This window comes from Athene noctua, chromosome Z (assembly GCF_965140245.1).
Source record: "Athene noctua chromosome Z, bAthNoc1.hap1.1, whole genome shotgun sequence".
NCBI classification, from domain to species: domain Eukaryota; kingdom Metazoa; phylum Chordata; class Aves; order Strigiformes; family Strigidae; genus Athene; species Athene noctua.
In genome coordinates this window covers 10126955-10146327 of record NC_134077.1, presented here as the reverse complement: position 1 = coordinate 10146327, position 19373 = coordinate 10126955, and the positions used below count along the sequence as shown (strand labels likewise).

General features: G+C 42.8%; 1 protein-coding gene across 1 annotated transcript in view; it reads right to left on the bottom strand.

Moving 5' to 3' along the window:
• Positions 1-18879, bottom strand: part of UBE2R2 (ubiquitin conjugating enzyme E2 R2) — a 55040-nt gene extending 36161 nt beyond the window's left edge. The window contains exon 1 of the mRNA XM_074932159.1: positions 18630-18879. Coding sequence (XP_074788260.1) covers positions 18630-18806 — 177 coding nt within the window. The 5' untranslated portion in view covers positions 18807-18879. The remainder of the gene's footprint in view (positions 1-18629) is intronic.
• Between the last annotated feature and the right edge of the window lie 494 nt (positions 18880-19373).

Genomic DNA, 19373 nt, shown 5'->3' with positions numbered 1-19373 from the left:
ATCTCCAAAATAACATACAAGGCAGCATATCTAATTATATCTAAGGTAACACATAGCTCATTTGCTTTTTTACTGTGAACAGTTAGCTTTAAAACACAGCTAGTGCAATATCAGATTAATGATCATGGAAGTCTGCATCACTAGTTCATTATCCTTACAGTTCAATAGTTTAACACAAAAAGCCACAACAGCAAAATTTTTAATTTGCAAATTAAACACTGACTGATCTGACATTCTTGTACATGTTATCATAGGACATTAAAGTTGCTTCCAATGTGAAATGATGTCTTTAAAAATCACAGCTTCATCCAAGAGACAACTGACTACAGCAAACTAGTAAGAATGTTTCACTAGAAAAACCTAAGAATATGCAAAAAAAAGTCAGCCAATGACAAAGTGTTTGTAATTATGGATTTAAAAGTAATCTTCCTATGACACTGAAAAATCTTCTCCCATAAATACACGGCTAGGCACTGAGCACAGAACAGGAACCAGTTAGTTGAATTTACCTCCTTAACTGATATGTAACAGAAGTGTCCTCCAAAAAGATAAGTATTTTAAACAGGAAAAAAGGATCCTGCACTCTTCAGAAGAGATTATGTAACAGCTACTTTCAAGTAGCTTATCCTTTGATTTTCTGGACACTGCTAGAACAGGAGTGATATGGTAAGCATTGCATGGGCGAGCATGACAAGTCTGGTGCTTACAAAGTGAACCTTAGGAGCCAGTGCTGACTAGGGATTCAGCCTGTGAAACTCCAGGTCTAAACCCAGGATTCTGCATATGTTCCTTCTCAGTAGTGGCTGGTGACCTGCCCCAAAAAAGTGTCCTGAACACTGAACTCTGGGAATTTAATAATGAACTCAAGATTACATACAGGTATGTGTATGAGGCTGACTCAAAGCCTGAAATCCTGTACATGGCCACTTTTACCACACATTGCTGTCAGATGATTGTCCTATTTTTCCTCAAAAAAAAAACCTAAATTGGGACACTTTATTCAGTCAGCTGGCACTGGGGTAGGGTATCTGGCCCAAAGGCACTAACTTGCAACCTCCACCTTCTGGGTGGATGCCCTACACTAAAGGGCATTAAGCACAGCTCTCTTCAGCTTTCCCCTTGGCGTCAGGCCACTGCCTAGACAGGAATGCAAAAGCCCAAGCCAGAAAACAAAAGAAACACGACTGCCCAGAGCACAGAGCTTGGAAAAAATTGTCAGGATTATTAATATTTCACACTGGAAAGTGAGCTGATAAACAGGAGCAATCCCTCCTTCCATCTGAGCACCTTAAGCTACAGAGGCATGTTCCCTCACTCCTGGCTGGGTTTTGGCCCTACACCACTAAGCAGCCAAAAGCCCAGGAGGCAAAAGTTTCAACAATGGGAAGGAAGATTCCTCAGTATAAATTCAGTCCAATGAATACATTACCCCAAAAATCTAGAAGATATGGGCTTAATTCCTTCAAGATGAAGGGGAAACTGAATACATCTCCAAGCAATAAGCCAAGGCTGGCCAGTACTTTTGGCTGGGGACCACTAATTTAATTTCTTGCACAAGCCAAAGCCCTGAGGACGGCACAGTTGTCCCCAGACAAGAGATGGCAGATCTCCTCCAAATCCCACTACAAAGCTGGGCACTTAAAATAAGTGGGGTAGCCCTTACTATCACTCTTCTGTACCGAAGCTGTTGACACTTCAGGCACCTCTGCACAATTTTAGTTCTTTACCCTACTTACCAGCAATTGTTCTAAAATTGTGATAGAGTTACAAGGCAAAATTGTATGGGATAAAAATATTGCAACAAAAGCATAGCAGGGATTATTTAAGAAGTCTGTATTTTCCTTAAGTAGAGCTCTGACCTTGAACAACCAAACTTGCCCAGAACAAATGCATCTGAGAAAGGAAGAACAAGGAATCAGAATCAAAGGCCCCTCCAGTATCCCAGCAAACAACCTCCAGATCAGACATTGACAATGTCTGAACATGAACTACTATTCCTCCTTCATCACAGCCACGTGTGAGAAGAGCATGGTTAAACTGAAAGTAGCAGAAGGGGATCCAGTAATGCAACTCAGATTTGCATAAAGAGAGATACAGATGCTTTGTTTTCTTTGTGAGCGTGAAGCTTCCTACAAAATACTCCACACTTTGGGAACGAGGGTAAGAAGCATTCTTAAAAGCTTGCCATGTCAAGTGGGAAGACAACACAAGCTTTGAAGACAAGCGTAAGAAAAGATCCAAGCTCAGGGCTGGCAATCAGGCTGATGCGAGTATCCGTCTGAACAAGTTCCCATTCACTGTTCAGCAGTGGAAGTACTACCAACATAAAAGCATAACAGGTCAGCACAAACAAAATGTCAAAGGTTTTGATCAAGAGCTGAACAATACACAAACCACCTGTATTTTGCTAATTATTGCTAAGCAACATTAATGCCAACAGTTTAGCAGAATTCAAAAGGGATTAGGCATTATATGGGTAATAAGAACATCCACAATTACATTAGTTAGGATAAAACAGTTTATAAAAGGATTAAAAGAGTACCAAGCCTTGTGGCATGAGTCAGGCACTATATCATAGATAAATTGTTCCTTCTGATTGTTTTGCTTGTCATAGAGCAGTAGAAACCATGCCCATTGTTCTAGTGACTGTTGTCTAAATCACACCAAGGATCAGCCCACAAAAACCAAAATCAAACTAAGATTTCATTTGCTTAGGTTCAAGCTTCTCTAGTGAGCTTGTTCAACTGTCTATTACACTCATCTTGGAATAAAAGCAACTCAGGACAAACTTTAGCTGATTTACGTTCACAAATGCTACAACACATAAAACTAGAATTGAGACATTCAAATCACAGAAGTTGATGTGACTCACTCTCAAAGCCAGGTCATCACAATAAAACACCCAGACTATCAAAATGTAACACCTAAGTAGGCAATTCTCTGCTGATTTCAGTAGCCAGCTATCACCTGAAGCTAGAGAAAAAAACAAAGGTCTTTAAGAACGAACAGGCATGCCTTGTCCTGTCCTAAAACAGATAAAGCAGAGAATCAAGATCCTTCTCCATTCAGAAGGTTTGTCACTAGTGGTAGGACTACTCATTCATTCTAGAAGAGTTTAACCACTCCTACCTCATACTATGGACTGCAAGCTTTTGCCCCAGTGCAAATCTGATAGAATAACTGAAAATGTGCAGAAAGCAAGTATTTTTAGCAGTCTGCCTTCCTTGCACTTACAAAGAGCAGCTTGGTTTGCCATTAGCCCCATGAAATGGCAGAGGGATTCAGACAAAGGAGCTGTAATTACCAAGTCATCTCCAGCTGAAGTGCCAGCTACCATATGCTCTCTATAGAAAACCCAGACTACTCATGTGCCTAGTTTATAAAGCTCCCTATATCAAGCTTCATTTTGACAAGAGGGTGGTTTTGATTGTACCAGGTCTTTTTGGAACTTTTAGCTATTAAAATAGTGAAATTAGACAGATAAAGAACAGCACATCCAAACAGCAGAGCAGCTCACTATAAATACAGAATTCAAAGAGTTTACATCAGGTGACTCAGGTTTCATTCCATACTCACTCACTTTAAATATCCTTTGCCCATGATAGGAAATATTTGGAAAATGTACTACTCTACTTTCAGAGGTGATCTGTGAACCTTAAGCTGTTGAGAAGTCCAAGTCCTGTATCTGAGATTAGCACTTTCATTGTAAGAACACCTTGAAGGGTCAGAGGGACATGTGAGACAGGTTAAAAAAAAGCTTGAGCCAGAAAGGGGGAAAATCCTAAATAGGTATTTTGCCATTGCTCCTTCAGCAAAAACTATTCACAAATAAAGAACTTGCCATCAGTATCTACATTACACCAGGGACTGCAACTTTTTACTTTAACATTTCAGTACTGCAGAAGCGGATGTCACTCGCCAAGGAAAACTTCCCTCTATTTTGGCAAGGCTTCAGAAGTCCAAACAACTATTAATTCTGACACTGGCTTACACTGCTAGTAGGGAAAGTTAGAAGAGATTTCACCTATACTTAAAATGTGGCTAAGCAGAAATAACTGACCAAATGATCAAAGCTTTGAATGAAATAACCAGAGTACCAAACTGAATCTGCATAACAAAATAATCAAATCTACCTACTATCCTGACCACTACTGGTAGAGACAGGTAGCTTCTAAACGTGCAGAGGAAAAATATATATACACACACACACTGATAGTTCCTTTATCTGTAGGGTAGGATTTTTCCTAGAAAAAAAGGGAAAAAAAAGATAGGAAATTTCTCCTGCCACCAGTTTTAACCACTTACTGACCTTTGCAGCAACAAGTAGCTTATGAGTTTTCCAGTTCCATTTGAATGAAGCTTTTGACTACAACTTTTCACAAGTTATTACACAAAGAGAAGCTCAGAAACCCGCCATTAGATGAGAGGCTGGAGGGATACACTTAGTCTTCTGTAACTTCTCTGAGCACCTGGTGTTCTGCTTAAGATTCAGTGCCTGTAGAAATACCTGTCATAGTTGGCAGTTACAAATATGCTTGTGGCAGCAGGAAACAATTGGCTCAAACTCCGCTCATTTTATTCAATTGGGCTTTCTCTGGGGTTTGCTTTGTGTGCCAACGTGAAAGAGAATTAAGTGCTCCATAAGGAAAGTAAAAGATTAAAACTTACCCGTTATACCTACAGAACCACAAAACAGCATGTGCAGTCATAATTAGCAAAACACACATGGTAAGATGTCTCAATTTCTCACCACAATAAGCACTACAAGGACCTAAAACAATCACTGACAGTTGCAGCTTCTGCAATTTCTCTGACATGAATTTTCATATACGCTTGCATGCAGGGTTTATTCTGCACTGGGTTTTGCTGCAATATTTGTACGACTACATCCAACAGCAGTGCTGTAAAATGAAGCAGTTCAGTAGTACCTGAATTCACACCACATTCATCAGCCACCTTCTGGGGAATGAACATAATATACTGGGAGGTCACTGTTTCTCCCCAGGGATCTTGCTTCATGCAGCAAGAGGGCAGCCAGACACACTATCATTACAAGAGTAGAACCACTGAGGTTGCATCACCCAAGAATCCCATCACTGAAAACAGCAACTTCCTAATGTAGTCAAATCAATTCCTTGTATAAACCTCAAGCTGCTCATTGCTGCTGGTTCTTCTGTCAACCCATCGCCATTTCTCAATCTTAACATTTGCTAGCTATTTTCCTAGAGATATTTAAGTGACTGCAGTTGCCAAGACAACCACTTCATCAACACCAGCACCTCAGCTCATCTATCTTGGGCTTCCCTTCCGTTCACCATGACTTCTAGGAAATCAGCTGCCAGAAACAGTCATTTTGAAATCTGGGGTGGGTTTTTTTTTTTTAACGTTTAGTAGCCTTTGAGATCTTCTGTCCTAAGAATCTCAAGTTCCTTTCATAGGAACAGATTTGTTTTAATTATACCCTGAGAGTGAGGTTTCCTGTAAAGCTGGAAGAACTCTGATAGCTTAAATTCCAAGGCACTGAGGCAATGAAGGGGAAGATGTGATCAGAGGTATACATCCAAACCAGGTTTATGCATGCCTATGCTGTCACTTGCAATAACTCTGAAGTCTCCTTCTATTTTGTTTTCTGTTACCAGGAGAAGCAGAGAATGACTCAATATTTCTTATAATACTTATCAAACTCAGTTAGGCCTTGAAGTGCACACCCATAAACGTGTCTTTTCTAAAAGATATCAGTGAACTTCCACAAAGAAATTATAAATGGATAATCCCCATAGCAGCCACCAAACTTGGTGGCAAATTCAGCTGAGCTCTGCAAGCAGCTAAGTCTTCAGAGATAAAATACAGTTTCTTGGAGTTTCACAACAGTAAAAGCAGGGAAATAAGATCCAGCATTGGACTCCCCTTCTCACAGTCCATCTATGTTAAACCCAAAAAAAGAAGGCATCACAACTTCAATCACACAAGAGCTTTGATCAGAATTTACATCTTATAAAAAATGGGATAAACCAACAGAAATAGTTAAGCCAGGTTTGGTTAAGTTCTACCACCAACAAAGCTACGAGCACCTTCGTACCATCAGCATTTGAAGGCATATGAGAGCAGCTTCCCAAGTTTATGTCATGGCCCTCACTGCTGTGACTTAAAAATTTACAGCTGCAACCATACTAGCTTTGTATCCATTAGCGCTGATACTGGTAGCAGTCTAAACCATGGCAACATGGGATTAAGCATGGGCTGCAAAACCAACTTGTAAGCTGGGTCAATTCACAACTGGTGTTAAATATCATGCTGTCGCTACCAGACCACTACTGTGCTTGAGACAGGTCGAATGTGCCATTGCTGCAATGAAAAAATACTTAAACACTATAAAATGATCTCAACAGTTCAGTACTGAGAACCTTGGTGGTTTGCCATGGTTGACACAGTGTCATTGGAGAAAGCCCTGAGTATTCCTTTCACAGTACCTATTAATACAAGGTTAACAAAACTAGACCAGGAAAAGACTTTATATTCTGCCTGAAACTCAAACTCTGCAGGGCAACCACATTAAGCTGTGACCAACCATTATTTTAGCAAATCAGTATTATACATCAGCGTTTATCAATGCATTTATAATTAAAGCAAAGAAGCCTCTGGCAGTTAGAAACATCAGCTTTCCTTATAAAGGGAAAGGTACCTGCAGGTCAGTTGTCCTGTAGTTTTCTATTTAAAGTGCTTGGTAAGTGTAGAATTTGGCTTTCTGCCCATGTGTCTTAAGCTCAGCGTTGTGGCATAGCCTGGGTAATTGCACTTCGGGTGACAAGCACAACAGAACTCAGAGGCATGTCAGTAATATACTTTAAACCTCATCTTAACTTAGCCAAACTAAATCTTGCTCCGCAAAGGTGTCAACTCCACAAAGCGCCACGCCAGGCTGTTTCCCTGGCCATGCTATGGAGCTGCAAGCCATTTCACACTTCCGCACTTGACATCAAATCCCACATGCCGGTTTCGTTACGCTGAGAGGCTTTATTTTGAACTTAATCTTCAAAGCACAGGAGAGAAGACCTGGGGTGGCTGTAGAAGAAGGGCACAAGGAGCTGGAGCAATTAAGACAGCACAAGGAAGAAATTCCAGAGGTGGGAGGTAAAAAAAGCTGGGTAGCTCTGAAATCAGTGCAGATCCCTGTGACATTTCAAATAAGGAAGCCAAGGCACAGCTTTGGCTCCTCCAACAAGAAGTCTACCCAGATTCTCCCTGATACACTATTTCTGAGAAATATTTGTGAAGCCTGCATAGCATACATCTCCCCCAGCAAGCCTACATGCCCAGGCCTTGACTTGATGGCTTTCTCTTCAACACTAGGAATGTCCCCCTCCTCCCCCAGGTTAAGTTACACAACCCCAGCTTTATTTTTTGCTCTCAGAAAACTGCTGCAGCTGCCTCACGGACGAAGTCTGTGCAGAGGAGTGTGACTTGTCAGTACATCAGGATCTGTGCTGGGGTGCTTCAGGAAACTGCTCAGGTTTTTATTTTTAAAAAACAGGAATAAGCAGAAGTTCTTATTCTAAAAAACTCATTGCTTTTGTGCTTAAGCAGCCTGAAAGCTATTCACTTGACAATTTCTTCAGCTATTCCAAATTTAAATACTGTACTTGTAAACATACAACTTGAATTTGTTTTGGAAGAAAGCTTTCCCATGCGCTATTTATAAAAAGCAAAACACTTTCTACCTACAGATTTAGTCAACCATGCTATTATAAGATATATCCATTTTACATAAAAATGTTAGTTTATCAAGGATCATGAATACGAATCCATTACAGATAAGAGACTTTTAGTCCCTATCCTATTCACTAAATTACACTGCCTCTTACTGCTGTTAAAGAACATTCTGTTCCTACCTTACATTCAAAGCTGTACAAACCCCGCATACTTCAACATTATTTTTCCAATCTTAGACCTGCGTCCTTCAGATGAGGACCTCTTACATTCACCAACAGATCTAGAACAATGCATTGCATTGGCTCTCATCCTGTTTGTGTAGCATCCGCAGACTATTCTCGACAAGTGCCATGCTTCACCCACACAAAGGGCCTAACAGATGATGAATTCTGGATTGTACATCCCTTTCACCCAGTCTAACATCAAATTGTAGCAATTCACATTCAGAGTAAGTGTGACACAGCTTTACTGATTTTAAAAGCTTTACCAAACAAAGCTCAACAAAAAAGTACTCAAGAAAGCTTGTTGGCTGTTACTTAGCAGAAGATGATGTTTGGTTGGCCATAAAAGCATCTAGTAACAGGTACAAACCTTTCTTGAAAGATGCTGATTTCCCGTAACCCTCTTATTTCAAATTGACATCACCTAGTTAATCTGCAAATTAAGATCCAAATTCAACACAATCAAGTGTTAACAGTAAGCTTTAGGATCAGCCCAAATTTTGCCATCCTCAGTTTTTCTGCATTACTACTGTTGCACAAGATATGCATCACATAAAAGTAGTCTAACAAAACTGAAGTCCCTTCTGAGAATAGGGAATATCCTTCCTGATGCCATAATTATGTTCATATGCCACAAAAAAACTCCTTTAGATTATTTTTTTAATAGAGATTTAGAATACAGTTTAGACATCAACCACACAAAACCCACTATTTATTAGCATTTGTTCCACAAAACATACTGTAATTATTCTTCTTTCTAGAGTACAGAAGTCATTGCTCTATACTTAACAAGAGAAAGGAAGAAAACCCCCAATACTTACTTATACCCCCAGCTATGAACTAATGCATGCTGAATAAAACAGCTAGGAAATCCCAAGTAAATTGCTGTGTGCAGGAGTTGAAGATACAAACAAAACTGATGCAGGTGCCAATACCTGAACCGTTCAGGTTCTTTCTGTTCACTAACCTCCAACCAGAGCTTTCCTAGATTTGCTGAAGTATAACTCACAGACTCTCCCCAGCAAGCTTACTTTTGTTGTAATAGCGGAAACTAGCCATCTTAGAAGTATTGGTTATAAGTAGGAAGGTCAAAAGTACTTCACTCTTCTCTTGTAATTGGGTGAAAGTCATCCACACTCTCAGCGCCGCTAACAGCTGCGGAGGGGAAGATGAAACACAACAAGGCTGAGACACCAGGAGCTCTGATCAGGTCACACGTGGTGACCTTATTGTCAGGCCTCAGTCATGCCCCAAAGTACAATCAGCCCAGTATAGGAAAAGAGACAATGGAAGAGGGAGACTCCCAGAGACTCCAAGACAGATGAAGAGGCCTGGTGGCAACACGATAACGGGTCAAGCATACTAGAGCCATCCCCCATGCCTCTGCCACTGCACAGAGCTGACCCCACAGCATGTGGCATTACCTACTTGGACAGCAGGCAAGATCTCAAGTATGGTGCACACACCAAAGACTGCTGAAGATATGCCCATGTGACATTTCAGTGCACCCCCATGAAGTCTGGGAACAGGCAGTGCCATGCTTTGGGATGGTCAGTCACTACTCTTACCCCAACCTGACCTGATCCACCACTTCACAATGCATCTACAGCTCCCAGCGTGGAGCTCCCTGGCTAAGGTAGGCAGGACACACCTACAGCAGCCAGCCTAGCTGTGGTCTCCATGGACATTACATCAAGCAGCAAGGCTTTTTAAAGGTTTTGTTGATTGCCAGCATGTTACTTAGTTGTCCCTTGCAGGCAAAATACGGTAACTAGTTGAAGAGCGCAAGCATAAGCATACCACTCACACCAGAGGCATGAACCAAAGTGAACAACTACTTAGTAAGTATGGGATAAGCTTGTAAATTGCATGAAAATTAACAAGCATTTGTCCAAGTTGAACACTAAGTGGGCTGCTCTGAATCAGTGAAATCAGTGTCACCTCTAACAGCACTAGAAGCCAGACTTATTCCACAATATCCATAAGAAAGTGGCCAAGACCAGAAGCCTTCTTACCCCATCCCTCCTTAGTAGCAGCCAATACAACTATGACTTCTTTCCAGCTGAGGAACAGCCATGGATGATAGGGGTTCAAGACCATGAACTCAGATGTTATTACCATTTAAAATAGATCTCCATAGCTGAAGAGTCACAATGACCCTGCTGAGGCTGGTCTTCAGCTTCTGATGAGTCTACCCATAAACTTCCGAGGGTCAAAACAAACTTTGGTATTAACCAATTTTCAAAAATAATCCAGCTGATTCCACAATGTAAAAGCCCAAATGTTCACAGCCTCAGTGAAGTCTATCCCACCTATCCAACTTCCACCAGCAGTGCCACTATTGCTGTATTTCAGACCAAAGGCAGCCAAGCTTCTTCCACACAAATGAAAGTGCTATCAGCAGGGGGGGGGGAAACAGTTGAATTTCACAGAAAGCATATTAGTCAAATTTTGAATCACATAAGCCTTCAGGTTTCTGGCAGACACTGAGAAATGGAAATCATTCCATATGTTGGTCTCAAAACTTTCATTTTTATATGCTCCAATGGAGATCATACAGCAATATAAAATGCCTCGTTTCAGTTAGGAGTTCTTTCAAAAAAAGAAATGACAACAGGTCCTCTATAGAGAATTGTTTAAACATGACTGTGGTTGTCTCAAGCAATAGTCACTTGACACTTACAGAATTATACAAGAGAAGAAACGTTACCATCATCCACTGAATTTGAACACTAAGTTTTCAACAAGAGATGAGCCTTAAGGCTTTTTTGCTTAGCATTCTGAGTAACATGGCCACAACAAAAAAAAAAGTGAGGTTAGGCAGAGATCCCTCTGAAGTGGCAGTATCATCAAGAACAGACAAGGCCTTTTCTTTCCACCTTAACTGAAAAGTGCCATGCACCTTCATCTGAAACATTTGGGTATGGGCATTTTGTTACCACATGAATGACAAATTAGAAGGGATTTAGATAATAGCTACAAAACACTTAAAAGGTGCAGTAGAGACCTTAGCCTCTCAAGTTATACTGCTTAATGCACCACTGAAAGGCATTCAGCTACTAAATGTGGGTACAGTTACTATTCTGCAAAAGTAATCAGGAGCACTGAGGTAAAATTCAGTTTTCTTCAATACATTATAAGAAACCCATTCTTTTAATAAAGGTGAGTGCTTTTAGGGATAGTTATTCTAGCCAAGATAAGCACACATTTGCACACCAGTGTAGTTTACATCCATGAATTAGAGGCTTATACGAGCAGACTTTATGCAAGAACAAATGTGTCCTCACAGGATGTATTGTAAGTCAAAGCTACTCCACTGCATGGCTTTTGTTTTGATAAGGCCAAAGAGACTGCTGCAAAAGAAGGTATTGTTTCAACCTTTGCCTAGATCTGACAGCAAAAGGTCTCTACCTGGTGAGATGTCTAAGGATTAACTTAAACAAGAATTTTTGCACAATGGACCAGTGCCAATCCACAAGAACTGATCCAAGTGGCATAACTTGCTAAACACTGGTCCTTACACTGTTCCAATACTCTGGCAAAAGGGCTTGCATCTTAAACCCTCCAAATACTTTTCTACAATGAACATTAAAACACATGTTTTAAATACTTTAACTAGGATACATAACTTGAGGAAGAGACACATGGCTATTGCAAACATGCCCCTACTGCTGTCAAGTTAAGTTTCATCTCCCAAGCAAAAGTCCTTTACATGAATTTCTAGATTACTTGTATAATTTCAAGACAACAAAACAGACCAATGGGAAGACATCATGTCATGCTCTTAGTACTAATATCTTAAGGAATAAGACACAGCTTGCCTACCAGGCAGCCTTCTATATGTTAACCACAAATACTATGATATCTGACAGTGCCACCCACTTGAGAGCCTCTTTACCTTCCCCCCGTTCTCAAAATGATAGCCTCAATTAAAAAAACCAAACATTCAGGAAGTCTTAAGGTCACATTTCTTCCAAGTCAAGCAGGATTCCAAAATATCCTATGTGTACCTCAATTCAGTAGCTTTAAAATTTTTCTCCTGTTCGTAGGCCACTCTGGGCAAATATTTATGCATTTTAAATATTTCAGAAAAATGTGGAGGCAGGCATCAATTTGGCTCATCTTGGGCTACCAGTGCTTCAAGGGAGGGTACACAATGCCAAAGTTATTACTATTAAACTAGCCTGGTGAGATGAGACATTCTCAGTAAATCACTACCACAAAAGCTTAGTAAGATTAACTGCAATTCCTCTAACTCATAAAGCTGGATAAAACATTAAGGTTTTAAAAATGAAGCAACACTCTGGAAATAGCAAGCTAATTTTGTGCACGTGCATATGTGTATGCACACATCTGATTAGACACAGCCCAAATTACAAGAGGACTGGCTGTATTATGAGTCACATAACCTCTAGTTCATCCACACTGCAGGCCATCTATAGCTGTTACATTTTCAACTTCAACTCAGTTACAGGTAAGTTCAATGTAACACCTCCCCCATTTAGTCCATAGTATTTGTTACTCTAAACACCTAATGATAGCCATAAACTACACAGCCAAAAACACCAGAGTTAAGGTTCTGCAAGCATTTTTTCTGGCATTTCCTACCCTCTAGATATAAAATGAGCATCATGCAGTAGACCTGAAGTGCTATTAATGAGAAGATTGACAACGTGAATATATCACTATGTTAAATATCAGGCAGTGTAAGCATGACTTCAGAAACAAAGAGGTAAAAATACGTTTGAGCTTTTGAGAAGTTACAGATGTGGTCCCACACTCAGACACTGGCATATTGTCACTGCAATACTGGAGACCTTAAGGGTTTACAGAAAGAGTTAAAAAGAACATCCTTCTAACGCTATAGTTAAAAACTTCAACCAATTCCTATAATACAAACCAGGTTTAAAGCCATCTACATGCTTTTAGTTACTATCTCTTGGACAGGCAAGACATTTCGAGAGGCACAGTTCTTTGCATTGTTATCCAAGAGAAAAATTCATGCTGTATTTTACCTCATCCAAGGATCCTTCTGTGCAAACTCATGGCTATAGAGCCAAACAATGGAAAAATTACGCAAACCAACAGTGCTCAATCTTTCCAAATGGAAAGCTTTCCATTTTTATTCTAATGGCAGACGTGGGCTGTGCTACAGCTCTCCTCTTGCTTACAAGAGGACCTAATTGCACATGATTTTCAGGCAGTATCAGAACTGGAAATCACTATCTGTGCTTCTTAGCATACACAATAACCCTACCTGGATCAGAGGAGCCCTGGGGAAAGGACTGGGAGCTGGCTAACATCATTACCTTGCCCATTTCCTCCTGAGGATAGACTGCTCTCCAAAACAGGCTACAGGCTGAGTGAGTTGTTTGGAGGTTCTATGGTAGCCACAGAGGTAGCCATCCAAAAAACTCTTTGCAACAGCGCAGTGCAGGTCAATTGGGTATTCCCCAGGCTTGAGGGCTAGAGATCATAACTGTGCTTAAGATCAGCGAACAACCATCAGAAAAAGTTTCTTGGCTCCTTGCCTGGCATCTCTTTTGCTCTGGAAAGAGCCTACTCTGAATGGGAGCTCTTCAGACCTGCAGCAAGTAACTCCAGGCTCTATTCACCTGCAGTTCCGTACCCCCTTGCTGCATCAAACCTCTGCTTATTAGCATCAATGATACCTAAAGGCAACAAAAATAGAAGATTAAGTACACAGAGAGAAGCTCTATAGCACCCTGCAACACAGGGGCCTGAAGAAGACAGCTTTTGTGCTGAGAGTACCACACGTTTTTTTCCTCGGCACCAAGGAATATTTTGGAGTTAAATGTTCTACCAGTTACATAATTCTAAATGCTTAAAACACTTCCATTTGCTTAATTTTAAACTTTCTGGGAAGTAGCCTACAACACCAGCCTTTTAAGCACGGTGGTCATTCTTAATATCAGTTATCTGTAAGTTTCATATCGATTTCCTGCTCTGAAAAAAATTATTCCCACATATTGCAAATTGCTTTGAAATCAAAACAAATCACTTGGAAAAAGCTGAGATCCAACAATACAAAACTCTAAACAGCACATGGTTAATGAGTTACAAAAAGCAAGGAAAACAATGCCTTGACAAGTATTTAGCCCCCAAATTACTCGAGAAAACTAATCATAACGCTTGGGGTTTTTCGCCCCCCTCCAACCTATGTGTCGAGACTTGCTCTTTCAATATGAAATAAAATTGCCTTAAGAAATATCAAATAGCAACTCTTAACAATGCAGTTAATTTTTCTTGTTTCCTTTCATGTTAGGTGTATTCATTTTCATCTACCCAGCCTAAATCACCTCTGAAGGAGCTTTTAATATTGACTCTTGCTCTACATTAAACATGCTTCTTGACACAGCATACTTGGTCAACGCATGCTTCTGGGCAGCGCTATGTGTTTAATAATGAAGTTTCTATTTGTACAATTTCTCGCTTGCACCTTCCTTGAAAGGCTGGCTCCCAACACAAGAATACCATTCAACTATAAAAATGAGAAGAATTTCTTTTTTAAAAAACAATCAAAAGCTGTGACGCTAAGGTGCAATTGCACTAAACACACAGAGCTTTGAGTAAGTCATCAGGAAACACTTTCTAATAGTTCTGCAAGCATCCTGAAAACATCACTTGGTCAAAGCATGGGTTAGAGGTTTATCAATGCCCAGGCTGTGAAGGTCCTAGCATCAAAGTACAACATTGTATTTCAAGGCGGGGAGACCATTCAATAGTCAACTGAGATGGTGAGTTTTACCACGCAAAACTCCCAGCCATTGAAATCTATCCCAACCAGCACCTATCATCATCAGATTACAGCTTAATCACCTCTGATGTGGTGGTCCCCATTTAAGTATCAGCTGCCAAATTAAAGGTGAAGTTCTCCTGCCACATAGCAAAGAAGCCTCTCGTCTGAACAGAAGATGCCTATGGCATAAAAGTGGCATCGATGAACTGCTCACACACAGTTCTGCAGATTACAGCACAATTTGGTTCTCTAGTGCTGAGGTACTGCCTGAAAAAATAGAAAAACACCTTATCATTTCCAGAGCAATTCAGAAACATCACATAGCCCAATGGAGTCTGAACTAAAGATCTGTCTTACCACACAACATCCTTCCCAGCTGCCCTAAGAAAGAAGCAACTGGCACTATCTATGACCTAGACACAAAGCATTTTATTCTAAGAAAAACATTCCCTTTGTCACTCAAAAAAACTCTGTAACTGAATCAGCTATGAGCAAATCAACATCTTAGACACACAAGGTCTACACACCTTTCATCCTTTCATTCAACTCTGAATGAGTCAGGGACCAAAAATCAAGTTCAGCTATGACAGTCAAATACCTGTAGCCCAACACAACTCATGCTTTTGGAAACTTCACTCTAACTGGCAATTTCTTGCTGACAGCAGCTGAAGGATAGACATTTGCTTTTATCACTGGACTTCTTTGGAGGCCTTAACATCACTGACCCTGAGCTACTTTTGACTTGTCAGCAAGGAATGAGCAGTAACCAGGGTAATTCAACTCCTTCCTTAAGGGTCAAAAATCTGGAACTTAAGCAAAGGGTTGCCCAAAACATTACGGAGCTATTCAGTATGACCAGGAATAAAGTCACTGGATAAGACAAAGGTTGCTATAACCTCCACTGCAGATGTGCACCTTCAACTGACCACACAGAGGGGGCTTGTGGTTCAGGACTGCTCAAAGCATTGATCAAAGCATTGGTTAGAGGTTTATCAGTGTCCCTTGCTGGCAGAAGCTGCTCTTCAGAAGTGGTTGCTTCTGAAGGCTGCTGCCCTTTCCATCTATCTGGGAGGTCCTAAACTATAAAGTACTACTGAAGATCTGAGCATGCTACATTAGTTGATAAAATATGCTTAGATGCTGTGCTCAAATTTTTAAAAAGTGCCTGACTGTTACAGGCAGCACTAAGGTATTGACAAACTACTATTTAAACAAACATTCAGGGGCACTTGTTTTCTGCTTCAATTTATCAAATGCTAGATAAAGGACTAGCAACTGAAACCAGAATCTGTTGAAATACCGAACCAGCTTTTAACAGCAGTAGCTCCTGTCAGGGAGGTGCAAAGAGAGCACTTTCCTCATTTCAGTTTATTCAGCTAGTTCAACAACCCAGAGAGAAAGATCATATTTCTCCAAGAATAAACAAGGTGCCAAAAGCTGATGTTACCAGCTCCAAGAGCTCCATAAGCACAAATCAAGCATTTGTATTCCCAATCAACCATCACTAAGACTGTCTTTATTAAGGTCACAATAAACATGGGTTTTTCCTCAAATTATTTATATCGAAGTTTAACTATAAGCCTTTGTACCTTCCCTCTGGTTCTTATCCTCAAACCACACCTCAAGTGGAAGAAAATTCCCCATCTCTCATCACCACAAAGTTTAAAAAAGTTACATCCTGTAATTGCATATTTCTAATGCTGCTTACCTGACTTTAGGAAACTAAAAATACAAAACAAGATGAAACTAGGATTTTCATCCAGCCAAGAAATCTGCAAAATAAATCAAATGCTGATCTGAACTAGTGCTCACCTTGCATATGCTATGAATATATCATGGAAATCACCCCACCAAATAAAGTTTACAGTATTAGTCTTATTTCTAAATGATTCAGTAAACCAAGTTTAACACACCTAAAGTGTAGGGCCCAATACAAAGAAAGCCAAGAACATCACTTCTCAGGACAACAGGACTCCTCCTCCCTAGGGACAGAATGAGGGTCTAAGATCATGTTTTCAGTGTCTCAGAAGTTAGGATGCATGACCGAAGACCAGACACTACCAAAACAAAAGACCACCATGCACAGCTCCTCAGGGAGGAAAGATGAGAAATACGGCAGACTTCAGCCATGCCACTTGGAGGGAATCCCTCTGCTGTGGGGGGTGAAGGCATCATGAGACCTTTGTCTCCCACTGTCAAAATAAGTATCACAGGATCAGCCAGAAGAATTTAGAAGAAAGGCACAGCAGTTCAAGGACATCAAATACCAATAAAAATGGCACATTCATAATACTGAGGGTAAGGCAACTGACAACCTTACCTAAATCTACACTTGTTAACACACATCCCTAGATTATTCCACAGGTTCCTTCAGCTTCTTTCCAGGAACAATTACAAACATACAGTCCAGACAAAACAAAAATATTTTGACCCATTGTCATTTCTTTGGGAAAAAATGGATGAGTAATATAAGTGCAGGAAGAGGTCACCAAACCATTTGGATGTAAAAATGATCCACTTACCAACCAAAGACTAGAGTGACTTCCTGAATAAGTAATAATGGAGGTGAGTCTAAGAATATACCTATCACACCTACATGAGTAAGCCAGCCAACTCATTACAAAAGGCAAGCCTTGTGCCAAAGCCTTCCCTTCCTTCAAAACAATGAGGCCGAACTGAACGTGACTCAAATCTGTTATTCCCCAAGCTACAGGTTATTTTAGTTTTGTGGAACAAAGCTCTTAAACCTTGACCCAGAGAGGCCAAGAGGCACTGAAGATGCATGTTAACCAAGCAAAGAGATCATCGAAAATTTTTTTCGGTTTGACAGAAGCCAAAGGGCATGAAACGGGAAACTGAAGAGCCACTACTAAAACGATTAACTCCCAAGAGAAGTGAGCTGAAGGGGACAGTATTTTGCCAGAGACAAATCAGACATCAATTGCAAAGGGGTATGCCTAATGCAACTCCTTCTGCAGGCACCAAGGTAATTGCTTCTTTTAAGAAAAAGATGCAATTCCTCCTCCTCCAGTTGCTTTGAGAATTTGTATGCTCCCTTCAGTTCCTTTCTGGGACAGCAATGCCAGATTTCTTGCTTATGGTATTTGTAAGAGGGGAAATAACAACCACAAACGTTTTTTTGGATGAACAGGATGGTTGAGAGAGGAATTGAAAGCATTTATCTACCTTCAACAATTATGTGTTGCTGTAGTCCTTTGAAGGCTGCCCTCTAAAAGTTTGGAAAGGAAGGAAAAAAGGGGGGCAAATAATAATGAAAGCCAGTCCCGAAGCCCGTGAAGTTTTGTGGAAAACACAGCCTTTACCCTGAATTAGTCATCCTACACAGGATGCTCCTGCGCGATGAGTGAAGCTATCGAGGGATGCTTGGGGAGCCCCTTACTTTGAAACAAACATACGCAGACCAGAGGCAAGCAGACAACCTGGGGTGGAAGGGAAAAATTTGCACCCTTCCATAAGGCAGGTACCTACCTTTCTTCGGGGTTAAAACAGGACAATAACAGAACAGAGGCGGCTGTGGCGGGGCCCCCTCTCCCCAAAGCGCACCTCCCGAGGGAGAGGGGAGGTCCCGCAGCCCCCCCCGCCGCCCGCTTACCCCTGCGGACCGTCCCCGTGCCCCCGCCGCCAGCAGCGGGCAGGGGAGCGCAGCCGGCGGGGCATCACCTCCGGCCGCCGAGCCTCCCTGCCCTCCCGCAGGCCCCGACCCCCTCCCGCGGCGGGGGGCGGAGGGGCCGACTGCGTCCGCGGGCCCGCCCGCCCCACCGGGGCCCCTCCGAGCCCGACAAAGAGGCCTGGCATGGCGGGGGGGCGGGAAGGGGAGAGGTGGTGGGAGGGATGTGCAGGCCCCGGCGGCGGCTCCCCGCGACCACCGCGGCGGCGGGAGGCCCGGTCCGCCGCCGTGGCAGGGGGAAAGGCCCTACCTTGAAGTAGCCGCCCTCGTAGAGGGTGTTGGGGGGCCCGAAGATCGCCACCTCCCAGTTGTAGAGGTCGGACTCATCGACCAGGGTGATGCGGAAACCCTCCACCGGCTCCTCCTGCAGCGACTTCAGCTCCAGCATCAGCGCCTTCTGCGAGCTGCTCATCTGCTGCTGGGCCATGGCGCGGCGCGGCCTCCGCCGCCCCGCCGCCGCCGACGCCGCCGTCCCGCGCTGCCGCCGCTGCCTCCCCGCCGCCGCGCTGCCCCGCGGGCCCCCGCCCCTCCCCGCACTGACGGCCGCCGCCGCCGCCACTTCCTTTTGTGACGGCGCCCGCTCGCCGCTGACCTCAGCGCGCCGCGCCGCGCCACGCCCCGCCGCACGCCAAGCCCCGCCCCGCCGAGGGGGTAGCCCCGCCCCGCCGCGGGGTGGCCACGCCCCCACCGGAGGCTTTAAAGGGGCAGCGCCCGCCCCCACGCCCCCACTCACTGCGGGGGGGGTGGCCCCCGGGGTGCCGCGCTAGCGCCCACGGGCCAGGCCCGCATCTCCCCACCGGCGAGGCCCGGCCCCACGGCGCGGGGGGTCGCGGGAGAAGCCGCGTGGTGGGCTGAGAGTGGGAGCGGGACGGAGGGGGCGGTGCTGCGCGGGGGTCACGGGTGGGTACGCGGGGCAGGGCCGTCCCACTCGGCTCCGCTGACAGACACCCACGGCCCAAAAAACCAGCGGGTTCTGTACAAAGGATGTCTTTTG